Below are 19,459 nucleotides of genomic sequence, written 5' to 3' on the forward strand. Positions count from 1 at the left end.
GTGGTTTACTCTAGTACTTCCGGAATCTTGGCGGAACAACTGATAACATTTTAGACTTCGACACTGTCTGCCATTAATTTTGTTTATATTCGGTAAAGATCATTATGTCAACAACCAATAAACTTCACATTATTAAAGCAGAACAGTGTGCAGTAGCTAGTTGTGTGCTCTATGCTCAGAGAAATGGTGTCTTTGGTGAAGTTGTTTCTGTGTACTCTAGGTGTTTGCTTTGTTCAGAGTCAAACTATAATCGGTAAGCCTGTAAATCTAGATCTATACTCAGCTAGATCTAGCTGTGATATCTAGCTACCCACTTGTCTTGTATAAGATTTAATAGCCGCAATCGGCAATAACCTTTATGGGTATCTGTAGATATTTGTGAGTGTGATCGTACTGGCTCACTGAGTGGAGAGTGTGGTACTGACCGTCAGTGTGACTGCAAGCCTGGTGTGGGAGGATTGCAGTGCGACCTGTGTCTACCAGGTTACACTGCCTTCAGTGCAGAGGGATGCAGGTTGGACATGCATGGAAATGCATTCTCTTATGCATATCTACTGTATTGCATTGTTACTGAAGTTCAATTGTGCAATCATAAACTCTTGTCTATACGAAAATATTATTGCCAGGATAGCACTCCCCTTGGTTCTTACATTTGTAATATGAAAAGATTGCCAGCTAGTATAGAACTCTTTGCACAGTCACGTACTAAACAGTACACATTACACTATCCTACTGATGAGGTGGCCTAGTGTTACTTTTGCAGCTGTTATTGCTATGCAATACCTTTATGTGGCTGCGAGCATCTGCTTAGTGAAGCCGTTTTTAAACATCACCTAATAATAATGAAATTTGATCATCTTGATGTTACTTTAGCTCAAAGATTTACCCGCAAATCTTCTTTCTGCAGATCATTAGATGAGTGTCAGTGTCATCCCCAAGGGTCTCTGTCCAAAGATTGCAACCCAAATGGTGTTTGCAACTGTCGGTTGGGAATCCAAGGAGACAAGTGTGACACATGTCAAGATGGCTTCCATAGGATTGATTTGGGATGCATTCGTAAGTTAGTAATGTTTTTTGTGACATAACCGAAATTTACTAAAGTAATCAGGATACCTAATTAGTCAGATTTCGTTGTGACCTGCTGTCACTATGGTCTGTATAGTGTATAGTTTGCTGATCACTCACCGTTTGTTACCTGCACATATATACAGCTTGCCCGACATGCTTTGACCAAGTAACCATCCAGTTCATGCTCACTCTGGAGTTGTACAATAATTTGCTGCAGCGCCTTAATGATACTCTTTCCTCCAATACCACTACTGGACTAACACCTGATCTGATTGACGAGATTGACATGTATCGCATTCTCCTCACTGACCTTCTTCAGCGAGCTATCAATGCAACCGGAAGGTAAGCAAAGAGATATATCTCCTTATCTATACAGCTTCTGTTCATATGGAATCAGAATACATGCAGGGAGGGAGCATGCATGCTAAGTCTTTAGTAGCTGTTCACATAATGGTATATGGGTGCGTGCACTGATGTACCTGTCTCTACAAGTAACTATGTACGTACACATGCAATTTGCATTTCTGCTTTTTTTTTCAGAGAGCAAGACCTTACTTCATATCTAGCTGAATTTAAGATGGAAATCGATGATCTCATGGACGACTTAGACAGCTATGACGTAAACATCACCAGAGCCGAGGAAACAGTTGATTCACTGTTCCTTCAGGCAAACAGGACCAAATCCCTGCTCCAACAGCTGACAAGTCTTGTGAGATCACTGGAAATTAGAGTTAACGAGGACTTACGATTGCAACTGACAGATTTGCTCACGTTGAACGAACAACTGACAAGACAGGTTAGTAAACACATTGGAGCAGTTACTACACAATTTTATTGTGACCTACGTAATATTTATACTGCTGCATAATATTATTGTTATGCCTAATTTGGTTGCACAGTCATGCTTACTGTGTATGTGGTTGATATTAATAATCAATTTGATAGTTTGATGAGCTGGTGCGGCTGGCAACTGAAGCGAATGGAGCATCATTGAGCCAACAATCACAAGCTGATGACCTTCTCTTGCAAGCAACGGACACACTGAGCAATGTTACTTCTTCCATACAATCCTTACAAGAAGCGATAAACGTTCAAAATCAAGTCCTACAGATCTTTGAAATGATCCAAAACGAAACAATTCCTCGATTGGAAACACTTTATTTAGAAGGTACCAGTGCTTTGAGTGAAGCTGAACTCAATGTACCAATCGCTTTGGAAGATTCTATTCGGATTCTTGAGACGATCTTGGGTATTGTAATTCCACAGCACAACTTGACTGAACGGCAAGAAACACTAAGTCAATTACGCAACGAAACAACCAGCTTATTTACCACCATCACCCAACTCGATTTACGCTTAGAAATCTTACTTACAAATTTCTCAAGCTACAATGAAACAGCTAGTAGGTTACTGTACGAGAGTGAGGCACTAAACAACGAAGCAGAAGAACTATTGGCCATTGCCGAAGAAGCACTCTTGTCTGCCAATGATAGTGTAACCGTTGGAAATGAAATTATTCGAGAAGCAAGACGTCTTTTGATGGAGATTCAAAATCGACTGTCTGAGGGTCGTGAATTCACCACAGGACTTGAAACAGTCATTAGGAACATTGAACTGGCCGAGAGTCTGTCCTTACAAGCTGAGAATGAGACTACTGTGAGAGGCAGGGAGCTAATGGAGGCTGTGAGGGCTGCGAATATGGCTGCCTCATTTTTGGAAAATGCTAGTGTTAATCTAGCCAATGCATTCCAGGTATGAGAGCACTTACAATGTGTGCATCTACTGTATAGCGAGAGGAATTTGGTGAGGAAATAAATTATGAATTTGGCAAATAATAGGGATCACCAATAATAATTTATTAAGCTATAATTATAACCATGTTATAGCTACGTAGGAACTGCTTGCCTCAATCTATCTCACTTAGTTGATAATTGCCATAATAGAAATCTATGCGCTTCAGTTGCCAAATTTACCCGCTATAGGGTGTATACGTATCGTTCTTGATAGTTGAATTTTACAGGTTGCTACAAATGCCAGTCTTTCTGCTAATCAGCTTCTGTTGGATGCTCAAGCACTAAATTACACAGCCACAAGTTTCGCAAGTAATATTTCTCAAGCAAGCAGTAATGTGGATCAGCTGGAAGACACAGTTAGAGATGACACTGACTCCATTGCTATGGTGACAGACACTGCCAATGAGACTATATCAGTAGCTGCCGATCTCACAACGAGACTACTTGTCATAAATGTAAGTATACATGTATGACTGTTGTTAATTGTGATAATAATAGTATCATTACAATATAGATACAGTTTTGTGTATGTACGTACGACATGCATGCAGGCACCAGGTCCCAACATGCAATACAGCCCTAATGATTGCTACACAGTGCTTATCTATAGTCATCACTGAGGAACCATGTTGACCAAAATTAATGTGTACAATTACCGTATAGCGTGAAATTTTCTAGGGGCTTAATTTTCACGGATTTCGTGGTTTAGAATTGTACACGAAAATTAAGTCCACGAAAATTGTTCTTTAATTAGAATTATCATGCAAAATATTTAAAGGCGTGGCTTCCGGTAAGCAATCATTCCGCAAACATTGTGCAATGAAATGGCTTTTAGAGGCCAATCCACGAAATATAAGTGCCTCGAAAATTTCGCGCTATATACGGTATGTATGTACATGCATGCACTGATGCACGTTCACGATTGGGTATATACATAACTGTGAGTAAATATTCAGGACATTTTTTATGTAACCATTATTATCTTCTACTGCAGGATCTATTGGTCAATCTTACTCAAGAGCTAGAAGGTATTGCACTTATCTCCCCAGAACGAATTTTGAACATCAACTCCACCCTTACGAGCTTTGAGGAAGATGCAGCGTCCAATCAAATTCTAGTCGACTCTCTCACAGTAGAAGTGAGGCAGCTACAAGAATCTGCTGATGAGTTACGGCTACGGTACACCCAAGTCCAACAGCACAGGGACTTACTGCAAGACATACTGAGAAATGTGGAGGATCTGAACTGCAGGGAACAATTCGAGAACTAGTCTACGTTACATGTATGAATATAAGGCAGAAAACATACTTGCGTGTATTTTCTTTCACGTACCATATAATACAGGATCTATGGCAAAGCTGTAAGACTCTGTAACATACAAGGTTCATGCAATGAACTATGGTACGTATAATTATCATTTTGATGTTTATTAAAAATGGTGACAATGTATAAAGAATCAACTTACAGACAAATGGTTAAAATATATAAAACTGTTATTGTGACTACAGTCTAATACATAATTATATAGTTGAGTTGGTGTTCTGCCTATTGTCTAGCCCGGGCATAAGCTTTGTCAATGCTGCAGAATGAATGACAGTATATCAAAACCTGAATATTGTCATAATTATCATAAAGAGAAGAGGGCAATACAACAATTGGTACTTTCAAAGCGGCTGGCAATTAATGAAGTGGAACCTAAAATATGTATAATTATTGCTAAGACTTAATTGGCACCTACATGTAACTACGTAGCTGTGTCTTGATGGCTGAATTAAATACAAAAAGAAACAAATTTCTGGGGATTAGTCTGCACCCATGCAGGTGTGATCTTGAGGACTAATTATCGGTGAAGGCAATGGGTACAAAGAGTATAATTATACGATATACTAAGATGAGGTACTCACCAGTCACAGATGACTGCATCCACCCCAGCGTTGGCCTGCATCTCAACAGTCGCACTGTCATTATTAGTATCCCCCCAACTAAACAACACAATGCCTCTTTCTTTCACCACCTTGATCAAATGAGGGTCCTCCAGAAATATATAAGAATCGGCCACTATGCCCTGCACATGAGAGATTTAAAAGCAGAGCCACATGTGTACAATGCACACACATGATTGGTAGCAGTTGGTCATAGTTTTTTGATTTATAGTTTTTAGGCACATAATCATTTGGTACATGTACATCATACTTGCACAGACAAATAATAAGTACTGTACGGCAAGCGTATTGCGCATACAGTCAGTAACAGCTAGGTACGTAGCAAACCAGATTGTAGGAAATGTGCATAATTATCGTATTCTCACCGACAGTTTCTCAGCAGTGACGTGCATCATGGCATCATGCATGGTGTGAGCACGTACATCCAGAGGGTCATCATAGATGGGGTTGAGACATGCGGTGAGGAACATCACAGGATACTTGGACTGCTTACGGCGAAGGCTGTACGTACATGACAATACACATTCTCACTCATGTAGAGAATACATAACCTCACCACTATTATAACTATGTACACAGAAATACGTAATTTTGTACTTTCCAACTCTCAACTCTGATTGAGGTTCACTGCACCTTTGCTCAACAGAGGTACAATGGCATGCATTTACATGTACATTCAACATGCACATACACTGTACAGGTCAGCTGATCATGTTATAGTGCTACTCCATTTATAATTTCAACTGCACCACTTACACTGTGCACATGTCTGGATTGAAACACGAGAATATCACCATTCTATCACCAGCATGATGATCCACAACCTTCAGAATCGTGTCTGCCATATCATTGCAATCAAAGCAGTCGTAGTTTTCTCCCACAGTTCCGTCCTTAGCCCTCTCAGGTAGTGGGTACTTGACCTCTATATTGAACCCTAAGCTGGGCGGAACACCATGGAAAACCTGTGTGAACAGGTAGTTCACATGTAGTGAGGATAAAAACACAGGTACAGGTACATGCACAATGGAACCTCTAAATGACAGAAGGACACTTGTGGGGCCAATATAAATTCTTGTAGAAAGGTGGTCTTCCATTGTTATACACTATTTTGGGGACAGACGGAAGCCATTGTCTTAAATAGAGAAGTTTCCTCTATTCTGAGGCTCAAACTGTTAGTACAATGAGAACCTAGTGTGTTGTATACAACAAATATTATGCCTAACAGCTTTGAGTTTAAAATAAAATGTACAGTGGAAATAACAGCTAGAGCGTTCGGAAAATGAGCCTTGCTACACAGACAATGATTCCTGTCTCCAACACATGTACCGGTACATGCATTTACAGACATACAATCATCAAGCTGCAGGTACATGTACATGTATGTACAATGTAACTCTACGTATGTAACAGTTAACACACGTTTTCTAAGGTTGGGAATTTCCTTTTTTCTTCATGTTCTATCTCTCTGATAGAACTCGAGCAGCATGTATTATCCGAGCAACACGTCTTGTTGGAGCAACAGCACTTATTAGAACAATTGCAAGGGATCTCCACTGTGAAAAAGACCGAATTACAATAGGAGTTCCATCATCAGTTTACGATATAATTATATACAGAAGGACAAACATACATAACAATGCAATAACATGCTGATGACTCTACCTTCCTCTCCCGAGGCATGTGAATTGTCCAGTTTCAGTGATTGCAGCTGATGTAGTGTCAGGTCCTTGACCTCCATGGCGTAGAGCTCCCCTGAGAAGAATCCCTCTCTGGCCAGTGTGGTAGCTACCAGGAAATTGTGGTAGACTACCGGCACATGGTCCCGGGTCAGGTGGACGTCAAACTCCACATAGTCAGCACCGTAATTGCCCGCCATCTTGAGAGATGCTATCGTGTTCTCTGTCTCAGTAGCCTTCCTGGGAGAGGGAGAAGGTGACGTAAAAGTATACATGCATTAGCTCATGTATGCTAAAAGTTGTGACCACTGCTGAAATCATACATTTTGCTGTGTACAGTAATGGAAAATAATTGCTTATTTTATCTTATCTTATCTAGGTCAAACACTTTCAATACACGTACGTTGAAAGCACCTACACTAGAGCAATGCTATATATGTACAATCATACAGTTGTGGATGGTGAGAGTCTCCCAGTCCCCTGTGTCCAATGTGCAGCATCCTCTTGTGCTGTCTCCAGCAGTTGGAGTAGGTGTGTTTGGTGGAGTGGAGGAGGGGCAACTCTCGCACAGGATGAATGAGCAGGAAAGACACTGCAAGTCGGAACAATACTGGGTTTGATGGTAAATGAACTGCAGGTTTGAGTAATAAAAGAGCATACCACTACATAGTTGAGCGAAGAGAAACGACATGAAATAGTAATGCTCTCTCAATAAATCAGATGTTACATTACATACGTAACAATTAATACTAATTAATGTTACGATGAAGGCAGAGATTGAGCTTACGTGAGAGTGCTTACGTGAGAGTGTTCCTATTGGTAGAAGTTCATGTAAGTGAGAGAAGACGGTGAGAGTCACTTGTCCACTGGTCTGGTCGCCCAGGTACTGCCGAGGGAAGAGGCTGGCCCTGCCCACTTTGGAGGCTGAGGATAGTGGGATGGGAAGAGGGGGAGTGCAGTCACTCTCGATCCTGTACACATCAACAGAGAAGCCCTACCAGCAACCAAAAATTTCGAGATAGTTACATAACTGTGAATTTAGTTTTCAAGACGCTAAGGCAAACATTTAAACCATACACACACAGTAATCCGAGTGTATAGAGACTAAGGGCACCACCTATAATTATATCAACGAGTAGAAATCTTAGTTCAATATCTTCTACTAAGGGAAACTCACAGTGTCTTGGAAGTCGACTGACTCTGTGGTGAATATGACCAAGTTGGTTTGCTGATTATAAGGACAGCCCCCATCTGCAAGGTCAAAGGTCACACAATCTCCCTCGGTCCTACTCAAGAGCTTGGCTTTGCATGGAGAGCAGTCTACAGTCTGAGAGTGTGGGTGGGTTAGAAGCATTGAAGGAAGGAATCAGACAATAGACGCAGAACGACATTGAGTGTATAGTTGCAGTACACCTTATGATTCACCTTGTTCTGTTTGATAGAGAATGGGTGGATGGTGAGGAGGTAGCGAGTGTCTGGAGGGTGGTCAGAGATGGAGAGTGCACTCCCCAGAGTCCCCAGCTGCAGATGGAGCTCACTGGTACTCACCAGCCAACCATCGCCAGTGTGGGACTGTCCAGCTACATATGAATAAGTGGAAATTACAGTGCCTATATTAATTATATAACATTTTTAGTTCTCATAATGTAATTCAGCGCTATACTGCATTTAATACCCACCTTCACTAACTTCATACTCTCCTCTTAAAGTTTGAACTGAGGTCGACTTTAAACCTGCAGGATTGTGTGAAATCGAGGATTACAGTGAAGAGCAGTCAAAGAGGGGAAACTTGTATTATAGTACGTGTAGTATGGTCCAGCAATGTGCTTTGGGAGCCGTGAACAAAATACAAGAAGAAAAAAATAGCCAGGAGAGAATATATCCTTAAGTCACTGGTCTCTCAAGCGTACATGTATGTGCTCGTGGCTCAGGGAAGGTCTCCAAGGAAACTATGGTGAAGGCTCCTCCAAGCTCCCCCCTCGTGACCACGTAGCGATACTGGATGAGAGAGTCCACAGGAACTACCACTTCCACACTCCAGATGTTCTCATGTCTGGGGGGAGGGGTGAAGGTATCGTCATACATTAAATAAAATGAATAGCTACCCAACAATTCTGGACAAAATTGGGTTATTAGTCAGTCGGTACAAATGCAAATACAGCCAGGTATTTTGAGGCTTGCTTGTGATGTGTTTACACAACCCTTGAAGTGGTCTCAAAACACCCACAACCAAAACCTCGAAGCACTTCACAAGTTAATGTTTGGTTACTGGGGTGCTGCTACGAATACGATTACATAATATAATAGTGAGGTGATAAAATGTTTATGGGGCACAAATTAATTAATGACACCTATTTACCTGTGTGAGTAGGCTATGGACATGTTACCTATTTCCCAATGTTACAGTATGCACAATACAATAGCGATGCAGCTATCAATATACTTTTACTCACTCTGTACTTCTATCCATCTTGACGCTATTATAGACATTCCATTTTCCCAGAGAGGCTGTGTTTCCAGTTACTCTCATCTCCCCTTTCTCTACACATGCCCTCACTTCAAACACCACCTTCACAATATCCTTTCCACCAGTCCCGTCCAGGGTAGCCATTTGGCCAGCTAGCGAGCTAGAGGATAAAGGAGACAGAAACCACAAGGACTTATTTTTTAGTCATGTATTTTTGAAATTGCTACCCTGTACCGGTCTGTCATTGCATATTCTGACTGGGTACAGGGTGGCAATTTTAACTTACTGTATTCAAGCGATTCTGGTGTGAATTAATTCACTCAGTGCAGTGCTGAGTGATCTTCCTAAGGCCTAGCTAGCTGCAACATTGGCAAAGAATTTGCAGATGGATCCCGATGATGTTATGACCCCTACCAATGAAGTGGTGAAAGAGCTGGTCCAGCTTAAAGACCCCAGCAGCAGCAGAGACCTTCCCCTGCCTCCAGCCCTGACTACTGCAGAGCAAGTACATATCAAGATACTGGGCCAGGCTCCTGCTCACCCTGGAGCTAAAGGTGCTTAAGTGTTAATGTAGAGCTAGCTAATAAATAACGCATAGATCTAGTGTTGTGTGTGTGTGTGTGTGTGTGCCCTGCCCCAACCAATAGCAGTGTACTGTACTGACAATTGACACAGTACAGTGGACTGATAGTGTCTATTCGGATAACGAAACTAAAGTCAGTCAGTAATGATTAAATCAGTTTGTTAATTGTTTGTATCTCTCCCCTGCAGGTGATCTGGTCACCCATTCAATGGCTGCACACAAGTGCGGGTACAAGTTTGCCACCAAGGACCCACAGCCGGTAACCATGCCTATAGTACTGAGCAAGGCCCCTCCCTACAAGCGACTGCCAAGCATGGAAGATTCTGATAGTAGCAGCGACGAAGTGGATGTGACTGACGGAGAGCGTGTTGTGAAGGTGGTGTTTGAAGTGAGGGCATGTGCAGAGGAAGGGGAGGTGAGAGTAACTGGAAACACAGCCTCTCTGGGAAAATGGGACATCTTCAGTAGTGTCAAGTTGAATAGGAGCACTGGGTGAGTGCGGTCTTGCATGTTGTGTGTGTGCGTGTGTGTGTGTGTGTGTGTGTGTGTGTGTGTGTGTGTGTGTGTGTGTGTGTGTGTGTGTGTGTGTGTGTGTGTGTGTGTGTGTGTGTGTGTGTGTGTGTGTGTGTGTGTGTGTGTGTGTGTGTGTGTGTGTGTGTGTGTGTGTGTGTGTGTGTGTGTGTGTGTGTGTGTGTGTGTGTGTGTGTGTGTGTGTGTGTGTGTGTGTGTGTGTGTGTGTGTGTGTGTGTGTGTGTGTGCGTGTGAGTGTGTGTGTTAGTATGGTAAAGAGTGTGACATTAATTGTTTATTGTCATTGCTTTCTATAGGATTAGATCATTAAAGCAATTACACAAGTCATCATTCGCATTATTATTCTCCTGTAGGCAAGACAAAACCTGGAGTGTGGAGCTGGAGGTACCAGTTGAGCGCCCAATCAAATATCGATACATGATCACAAGACCAGTGGTGGGCAATCAAGAATCTTTCGCCTTCGTCTCTTGGGAGACATTCTTAGGCTCAAGGAAATACACGGCCAAGAAACCAAGAAGTAAGTCTGTGCTATAAGACTACATCGTTGCCATGGGTTCGTGTGTTTGTACACATGTCCCATTGTAAAGAGAGCCCTGTAATGTGTTTCCTTTGGTGCAGGATATGCATCATGTGTTAGCTAAACTAGTTTGGTTTCTCTGCAGGCAGTGAAGATACCCACAAGGAGTCTGTGGAGTATGGAATCATTGGAGGTACGTTGTATACATACTAAAGTGTGAGTACAAGCAGAAGTACATGTAAGTACAAGTTACTCAGTTGCATATAATATAAAGGACAACTGTAACCAAGATGGTTGCTCTTTTTCAGCATGCAATTGCGATTATAATGTCGATTGTGTTTTTATTGTACAGATGACAAGTTGACAGCCCACACTGACAATGGTTGGCTGGTGAGCACGAGTGAGCTCCACCTGCAGCTGGGGACTTTGGGGAGTGCACTCTCCATCTCTGACCACCCTCCAGACACTCGCTACCTCCTCACCATCCACCCATTCTCTATCAAACAGAACAAGGTGAGCTTGTGGTGTTCCTCTTTCTTGCAGTTCTAAGGAACCCTAAATCTGTATTTTTAGTGTTACTTGCCACACTTTAGTACTTGTATTTTCATTATACACATAATAGTTTATTTATACACAAATATTATAATACCCCAGATAACACTTATTAACCCCCTGTCCACCCACACTCTCAGACTGTAGACTGCTCTCCATGCAAAGCCAAGCTCTTGAGCAGGACCGAAGGGGATTGTGTGACCTTTGACCTTGCAGGTGGGGGCTGTCCTTATGATCAGCGAACCAACCTGGTCATATTCACCACAGAGTCAGTCGACTTCCAAGACACTGTGAGTATAATTATTATTATACCGACAGATATATCAATATAATGAGGCCAGCCTCCCACCTCTCTGTGTAGCTGAGTCTGCATGATTGTACAGTATACATAATTATAGGCTATGGTGTAGTAGTAAACAACGTCCCATTTACTTTATTATATGTACATGGTGGAGGAAAAAAGTCTCTATAATATTACATGTATATCTGTAAATTGTCAGCGCAGTATTCTGTGACAATGACTATTTCACTACACACAGGGATTCACCATTGATGTATTTACAATCCCCTGTGCTGACACTGCAACCTCTCTCCCCACTCCTCTCCCCTCGGCTGATGCTAAAGTGGGCAGGGCCAGTCTCCTCCCTCGCCAGTACCTGGGGGAGGATAGAGGGAGCATTGTACTGACCGTGTTTTCACAGGATCTCCTCCCCGTGGGAACACTGTCATGTGAGCATAGCTGGCTGTACTTGTGTGTAATCGTATTGAAGGCTTCATACCATACGTACTGCAAAGTTATTTGTGTATGTAATAATTATCGTGTTATCAAGCGCTATTATTGCTGTGGATTACTCAAGGGTGAGAAAATGAGAGACAAAACGAGGTAGCTAGCTTAGGTGATTTGCATGCTTTCTTTCACACATGCGCACTAAGTTTTGCGCACATGCGTAGCAACTAGCTTAGCTTAGCTCAGCAAATAGTATCAATTTATACCAATTCCCATCAAAATGTGCTTTATTGTACGCACAGTTTGTGGCACGTATCTACATCGTATTGTATACTCTTGTGGTTTAGAATGAATTCTCCTTGCAGTGTCTTTCCTGCTCATTCACCCTGTGCGAGAGTTGCCCCTCCTCCACTCCACCAAACACACCTACTCCAACTACTGGAGACAGCACAAGAGGATGCTGCACATTGGACACAGGGGACTGGGAGACTCTCACCATCCACAACTGTACGTATGACATCTAGTGACCGTGTGTTTACTTTAACAGTCACAGAAACCTAACCTTGTATCACAGGTCAGAAATCAGCAGTGAATTTTTTGACCATACATTTACTGAGCAAATACAAAATCACCTTCCCCCTCTCCCAGGAAGGCTACTGAGACAGAGAACACGATAGCATCTCTCAAGATGGCGGGCAATCACGGTGCTGACTATGTGGAGTTTGACGTCCACCTGACCCGGGACCATGTGCCGGTAGTCTACCACAATTTCCTGGTAGCCACCACACTGGCCAGAGAGGGATTCTTCTCAGGGGAGCTCTACGCCATGGAGGTCAAGGACCTGACACTACATCAGCTACAATCACTGAAACTAGATCACTCGAGTACTTTGCAAAAGAAACTGGGTATGTGCACAAATTGCAAACTAACTTTCGTTATATTTTTGTTCATTGAACGATACTACCATGCAATGTATAAACTGTAATACTAAAGATGCTTCTCTATTCTCAGCGACTCTGTCTGTCGATGGCAATAATAGCTCAAGTGCTAGTGACTATGACTCGTCCAGTGAGTTGTGGGGAGCACAGAGGGGCACGGAGCATCTGCCAGAGAGGAAGACATTCCCAACCCTTAAGAAGGTATGTACCTAGTTTAATTGCTATGGTCTTGTATAATAGTGTATGAATTGCTCATTCTGTAGGGGGATTTCGTTGCCTATGTACGTAGACCTCGATGTATATCTACTTACTCAATGTCTTAGCCATTTAATTCTTTTTAGGCTTCATACAATGTAGTAATGATTGCCTATGTATGAATCAGCTCTGTAAGGGGATTTCGTTGCCTACGTACGTAGACCTGTATGTACGTAGCCACTCATCAAATGTCCGCCAATGTTTTGATTCTCTTTAGGCTCATACAATGTAGTAATGATTGCCTACATTCTGTACAGCTGTTTCGTTCCCTACCTAAACACATCGGTTTCGACATTGAGGTCAAGTACCCATTACCAGAGAAGAATGAAAATGGAGAAGTTGTTAAGAACTACTCTTGTTTCGATATGAACTTGTGTGCTGACACCATTTTGAAGGATGTCTATCGTTTTGCACGAGGGAGGAAAATCATCTTCACCTGCTTCAACCCGGACATGTGCACAGTGTAAGTACATGATTGTGGTAAATGTAGTTGCTCTCCCAAAAGTGATCATTATGTACATACATTCATTGATTCGTATCTGTGCATACAATTGATGTATAGTATAATTATGTTCAAAAAGTGTCATCTAGGCTACTTGTATGTGTATGCATGCTAGACTATTGTACTTTTAATTTGACAGTGATCTACTCTTGCCATCGACTTTTTCCCTCCATGCAGTCTTCGCCGCAAGCAGCATAAATATCCGGTTATGTTCCTCACGTGTGCACTCAACCCTGACTATGGCGTTCCCCTAGATGTGAGGGGTCACAGTCTGAATGACGCCACCATGCATGCCAGGGCACACAATCTGCTGGTGAGGGAGTGTCATTTTGAGTTCATTCACCTAGCTGAAAGTGTCCTACTACTTCGATATTTAGAAAGTCTGTTTGCTCTTATCCAAGCCCCCCCCCCCCTGCTTTTGTCCTACTTGTACATGTACATAATTATGTAAACTTTTACACGTCCAGTATATTATAATCTGACTAGAAAAACGTCTGCAATGTGAAAGTTACTAGGACCAATCCTATGTAAGACCTACTGCTAGTGCTCAAAAATTTTATGACAGAAAAATCTGTAAATATGCCACAAATGTGTTCCAAATTGTTCTGCTAATGTTTGGTGCAGTTGAAGAATCACATCCTCTGCTAAATGCATGCATATTATAGTAGCCTAGGTGTTTGACTCTCCCTGTCTCTCCACGTGCTGCAGGGTATAGTGCCCAACTCCACCCCTCTCCTGCACGAGCCTCAGTTGGTGAGCAAAGTGAAGGAGAAGAACCTCGTCTTGTTCACTTGGGGCCACCAAAACAATGTCCTCCAGAACATCGAGACCCAGCAGAGCACTGGTGTGGATGCTCTCATCTATGACAGGTGAGGAGCTCATCATGATAATTAAAATAGTCGTGTTGCTTGATAAATTGCCATAGTTCCTTCAAATGTAATACCTAACACTACTTTCAGCATCGTGTACTCTGGGTTCCAAAGTGGCCGACCTGTGTGGGTGTGGTGTGTGTGGAGTGTGTGGGTGGTCTAGCATATGGTGCACTGTAATCGTTATACATGTACCCAAGCATTCTCTATAATTACAGGTAACGTATTCATTCCTTGCAGCATCAACCACCTACTGCCTGGGCCGCAGAAGAATATTTTCCAGTTGGAAAAGGAAGAAAAGCAAAAGGGACACTGAATCATGATTAGGCTCAAATTGAATTTTAGCTGCTATAATAAGACACACATTTTTCAATCTTACTGTGGTACATGTACTTCTGTACACCTCTGTTAAATAGCCGCCCTCTAAGGCAGTGCTTTGGAGGGCAAGGGCGGCTAATCCTGAGAGTAGGCCACGTGGAGTGGAAAGAGCAGTTACAAATTGTGTTGGGAAGGCCAGTGATCAGTCGTATCTTCTATCTTACTATTCAGCTAGCATGGGAGGTGGTGGAGGAAGGATAAACAAGCCCAAAACCTCCAAGTTGAGTACTCGGACAAGGGCTAGACAAAAGACAAAGTCACACAAACATAAATACATCAGGAGTGAAGACACCCTCTCTTTGACCACTGACAGTGTACTCCGGCAGTGCAGGTATATAATTATGCATGGGAGCGAGACTATAATAAAATTGTATTAATTAAGAAAATCTTGGGATACCGTAATACCTTGATCACACTTTTTAATAATTACGAAGCCAGAGGTGAGGTAGCTCTACAGAGTCTACTTGCCTCGATTTCAGGCCGCTTAGAAACACTGATTTTCCAGTGGGCTACAATTGAGGCTAGGGAGTGGCTACATTTATCTCTATTTAGAACGTGACATTAAAAAATTATCATTAACGCAGCTTCGCTATTTTTAGAGGTCAGAAAATTGCTGAGCTTGAGGGTGTCGCATATTTAGAGGGTCACCTTAAATCGAGGTCTTACGGTATTATATATTACTTTTATTACTGGGAAGCAGCTAGTCTCATGCTCACAGAAGCCGGACCCAAAAATAGGGTTATCGCTCGGTAGGCCCTGATAAATTATGCTTTTTTTTCACCCATTATTAATTCTTGAAAAATGTGCCTCATAAAAAATCCGTCATAAAATTCTAATTTTCCCCCAAAATGTGACATACAAAATTAAAACGTAGACATAAACACAACTGACACAAGACATAATCATGATTCTCAGTGTTATCTTGTTGACTTGAACTGATCCATAATATTCACCTTCAGCATTTGTCATGAAAATGTCATTATGCAATACTTAATGTAAGGATCTTTACCAAAAATGGACATTGATGCCTATTATTCCTTTAGACACCTATTATGCTAACATTATTCCGAGCATAATTTATTAGGGCCTATAGGACCCTCAGATGGAACTCAGGCTTTCGAGACTAGAAAGCAGCTGCATTTTTTTTTAATTGCAGACCATGCGCACATGTCTCCAGTTGATATAATGACACAAACTCATATTAAAAGTAGTAGTTTCAAATTGTTTTATATTCGATACAATGCATTTACATACTGATTCATTTTTTCAGGACAAATCCCAAAGCTAATGTGAAAATTTCATCAAAGAAGAAGAGGCTGTTACTTAGGGATCTAAAGACGCTGGCAGTTGAGAAATGCACTATGGAGAGTAAGCAATAACATAATACATGTAGTGATTTGTATGATTGTGTTGATCGTTCCTCAGCTGAAATACAACCAGCATCAACTCGTGATCAAAAATCAACATCAACATTGAACAATAAAATGGACACCACATGATGAATATATTCACTAGACTATCCTGTGTGTGTGCTTCAATGTGCTCTGTTTAGTGTTTATTGGGATTGCTCCAGTGCTCTTTGTTCTTTGTCTTGTGCTGTGTTGGGGTTTCTCCCTTCCCAGTGGATTGTACACAGATTTCAATTGAGCTAATTTTCTTGAACGGTTTGTGCTCTGTAGACATAACAGTATACCACTGTATGTACAATGTGTGTGTATGCATGAAAGACAGAATTAAGGTAATCAATCCATTAAATCCAGGGCATTACAATTCAATTACCTGATCTGTTTCTTGCTCTGTTGTAGCTGATCTGCTAGCCAGTTAGAGTACGTTAGGTCAACCACACTTCTGAGTGTTTCCTACATATTAAATTAATTATTATCATTAATTACGATTCTCGTGTAGAGAAATAGTTTACAGGTTTTCCTTTATACTAGCTACATGAAAATGGAAGTTTGTGGCTGTATAGCGTTATGCATTGAGAGGTATTAGCTCACATCTTTCTGTAGTTGACAGTCGACAGAGATTTTGATAACTTTATGTTCAGATGAGAAGGTTATTGTTGAATGCCCCTACGAATGAATTAAGGGTGTGGAATATATTGTATGCATGGTTACGGAGCTTAACCGCCAGGGTTACATACCCTGCTCTGACATTTCACAGTGAGGTATTTGTTTAGTGTTGTAGTGGTTGGCTGGAAAGAGCTTCCATTAGGGCTGTCCCATTCCCACCTCCTCCGTATGGTCCCATCATGATCAAAGACCATTCCTCCCGTTTGACCCGAGTACAATCTGCAAGAAAATGTTTATTGGCACCATCATAATAGGCATGGTTCAAATACATATACATTCGCCGCCCAATATTGTACCGCATTAAACTGTTGTATTACTCACTGTAGCTTTCCATCTGAGTAGTAACAGCTTATTCGTCCAAGCTCATCCAAGTACCCTAGCAATACTTTTGTAGAATCCTACAAATTGGAAGATTAGCTAGAGAATTGTTTAGTATACCATAATATATACCTCGTATAGGAGATACGCTAGCACACCAGCATAAGGGGAGAATGCAGCAACAGCAATGTTACCAGATCGATAGCTGCAAAATATACATACATGCATGTATTCCATTTTCTATAGTAAAAGAACTTATACTTGCACTGTCCCGTTCTGTTGGGCAGAAGAGTCACAAAGGATGTTCCGTCTCCATATAATCTTTGGTCCAGTTCACCATCGTTAGGCTTGTCCTGTACACATGCATGCATGGGAGTATTTGTAAACTAAGCTCTATAAATAATTTTTTTTTAGACTCACATTTCGTAGCCTTTTCAGTATACCAAGTGTAAGAACATTTGCTCTCTTTTTCCTGTCCAACTTTTGTTGAACTTTCTTTTTTCTTGCTGTGCAATGTTTCGTTTTGGATTGTGGTCTGACCATCCAGCCAGTGTCAAGGATTTCAGTGGACAACAGGGAGAACTGAATGATCCTTGTCTGCTTCAATGTCTCTGTGTACAGTGTGGGGGTGCATGTATAGACGTAATCTAATACCTCTGAATATTTGCAATTGATCTGTACATGCATTCTTATGACTTATGAATATGATTGTGCATGGATCTGTGTGACAATGCTTTTACTGCAGTTGGGATGATGTGTGTATTATAATAGTGTGCTTCTGAGTTATAGATAACCTACTTCCAATTGTAGTTTTCTGCTGTGTTCTTTTTTGCAGCAGCTGCTCCCACTTTCTCTTTCTGCACATCCTATATACATATACCACCAGTATATGGGAGGGAATGTTTATTAAAATCCACTGACTGTCTGTCTGCATGTACATGCACATGCATTAATTTAATCTCACAGTGCAAATGCTCTTTGCTCTGCTGTCTTCTGTATTTGCTGTTTTGTTAGCTTTATCGATATCTTCTTCGGGGGGCTGTGCTGAAGCTTGTCTACCAGTTGCCTTAGGCATGTAGCTACAAGTACGCAGAAGGCTTTGTATTCCTCACAACAGAATTCCTTGTCTTCCTCATCCTGCATGCAGTAGGATTAAATACCAAAAATTGTAACATAAATTTTACAAACCTTTTGTGCTGATTCTTTTACATCGAGAATATTGTATTTTGGCTTTGGCTCGCCGCAGAAGTCACAGGTTTCTAACTGCTCGTCAGGGAACCTTTGAATGTCTTCACCCTCTACATCACTGGCATCTAATTCGCTCTCCTCTGAAGTATCATCGTCTGTGCTCACACCCGTACCTCCCTGCAATTCCAGTTTCTTGTTTGAGGTATTGTTCATGCTAAGCCCTGTCTTGTGAGTAGCTTTAGCTTCTTTCAATCGTTTGGCCAAGGTACGCTTATTTTGTAGACTGAAGTATTTGGCAGCATAAGATTCCGATTCTCTCATGTATTGCAAGATTTTTGGCCATGGCAGATTAGGAAGTGAAAGATCGGTGTATGCTTGTTCTATTTCTTCCTCGTCAGGTGTGTCCGGGTCACTAAGGTCGTTCGAGTACTGAGCATTTGGAACAACGGGTGGTAGTGTCACATCGTTTGTTTTTTGCTTTTGTATACACTTGTCTTCTTGGTTCCGTGTCAGACTAATTATGGGAAGGTGCAGTTCCTTTGTTTGTTGAGGTTCTGTGTTACTACTCGAATCAGATTGTGGGGAGTGTTGTATTGGATCCTCACTTGTTACCCTATGTACGGGCATAAAGCCGAAACTTCTGAATAGCTGATCACTATTTTCTTGTACTGTGTTGATATCGAATTCCTGTTCATGTGAAGCACTGACTTTCCCTGTGAAGGTGAACATGTATTATAATGTGCAATGTAGTCATAATTTAAAGGTGCATTTATTATTGTTCACCTGTGGTCAGATCTAGTTCCCTGATATCTTGCCTGCCAATGCTCAGCTCCAGCTCTCGGTGTTCATCTGTCAGCTTTGCAAGGGCTGAAAGATCTTGCACCCAACTCCAAGTTGTTTGGGTCTCGACTGTAGGCATTTTTATTTGTTGAGTATTATTTAGACATGCACAAGCAGCCCCTCCCCTTTTCAATTTAAGTCAGTAGTCTGAAGCCAGAGCTACTAGATCTATAGCAGTAAAACTAATCATGGATCATCCTGTAATGCTTATCGTGGATATCATTGTATCCTCCTGGATAATG

The 19,459-nt window shown here is 41.6% G+C and overlaps 4 protein-coding genes across 4 annotated transcripts; 2 read left to right on the forward strand and 2 right to left on the reverse strand.

Moving 5' to 3' along the window:
- Positions 1–95: 95 nt before the first annotated feature.
- Positions 96–4,317, forward strand: LOC135342247 (laminin subunit gamma-1-like). Its single transcript, XM_064538942.1, has 8 exons — positions 96–253; positions 373–514; positions 908–1,056; positions 1,212–1,410; positions 1,609–1,864; positions 2,014–2,820; positions 3,089–3,316; positions 3,856–4,317. Exons 1-8 carry the CDS (start codon positions 172–174, stop codon positions 4,129–4,131), a joined length of 2,139 nt encoding a protein of 712 aa, XP_064395012.1. The 5' UTR covers positions 96–171; the 3' UTR covers positions 4,132–4,317.
- On the reverse strand, positions 4,279–9,191 carry LOC135342253 (glycerophosphocholine phosphodiesterase GPCPD1-like). Its single transcript, XM_064538947.1, has 13 exons — positions 8,934–9,191; positions 8,391–8,533; positions 8,160–8,213; positions 7,906–8,060; positions 7,658–7,807; positions 7,282–7,474; positions 6,931–7,072; positions 6,467–6,720; positions 6,224–6,357; positions 5,561–5,766; positions 5,170–5,305; positions 4,766–4,926; positions 4,279–4,440 (listed from the first exon to the last, which is right to left on the reverse strand). Exons 1-13 carry the CDS (start codon positions 9,089–9,091, stop codon positions 4,407–4,409), a joined length of 1,920 nt encoding a protein of 639 aa, XP_064395017.1. The 5' UTR covers positions 9,092–9,191; the 3' UTR covers positions 4,279–4,406.
- LOC135342246 (glycerophosphocholine phosphodiesterase GPCPD1-like) lies at positions 9,191–16,461 on the forward strand. Its single transcript, XM_064538941.1, has 16 exons — positions 9,191–9,501; positions 9,719–10,022; positions 10,415–10,578; positions 10,724–10,771; positions 10,931–11,091; positions 11,271–11,420; positions 11,670–11,859; positions 12,223–12,364; positions 12,506–12,762; positions 12,869–12,996; positions 13,308–13,513; positions 13,730–13,865; positions 14,261–14,421; positions 14,662–15,130; positions 16,070–16,167; positions 16,225–16,461. Exons 1-14 carry the CDS (start codon positions 9,333–9,335, stop codon positions 14,735–14,737), a joined length of 2,292 nt encoding a protein of 763 aa, XP_064395011.1. The 5' UTR covers positions 9,191–9,332; the 3' UTR covers positions 14,738–15,130; positions 16,070–16,167; positions 16,225–16,461.
- LOC135342250 (uncharacterized) lies at positions 16,217–19,338 on the reverse strand. The gene is made up of 12 exons (XM_064538945.1): positions 19,161–19,338; positions 18,378–19,090; positions 18,154–18,326; positions 17,988–18,055; positions 17,610–17,800; positions 17,451–17,542; positions 17,322–17,394; positions 17,193–17,269; positions 16,943–17,090; positions 16,797–16,871; positions 16,579–16,658; positions 16,217–16,494 (listed from the first exon to the last, which is right to left on the reverse strand). Exons 1-12 carry the CDS (start codon positions 19,294–19,296, stop codon positions 16,311–16,313), a joined length of 2,010 nt encoding a protein of 669 aa, XP_064395015.1. The 5' UTR covers positions 19,297–19,338; the 3' UTR covers positions 16,217–16,310.
- Between the last annotated feature and the right edge of the window lie 121 nt (positions 19,339–19,459).

Source organism: Halichondria panicea, chromosome 10 (genome assembly GCF_963675165.1).
Source record: "Halichondria panicea chromosome 10, odHalPani1.1, whole genome shotgun sequence".
Classification (NCBI taxonomy): Eukaryota; Metazoa; Porifera; class Demospongiae; order Suberitida; family Halichondriidae; genus Halichondria; species Halichondria panicea.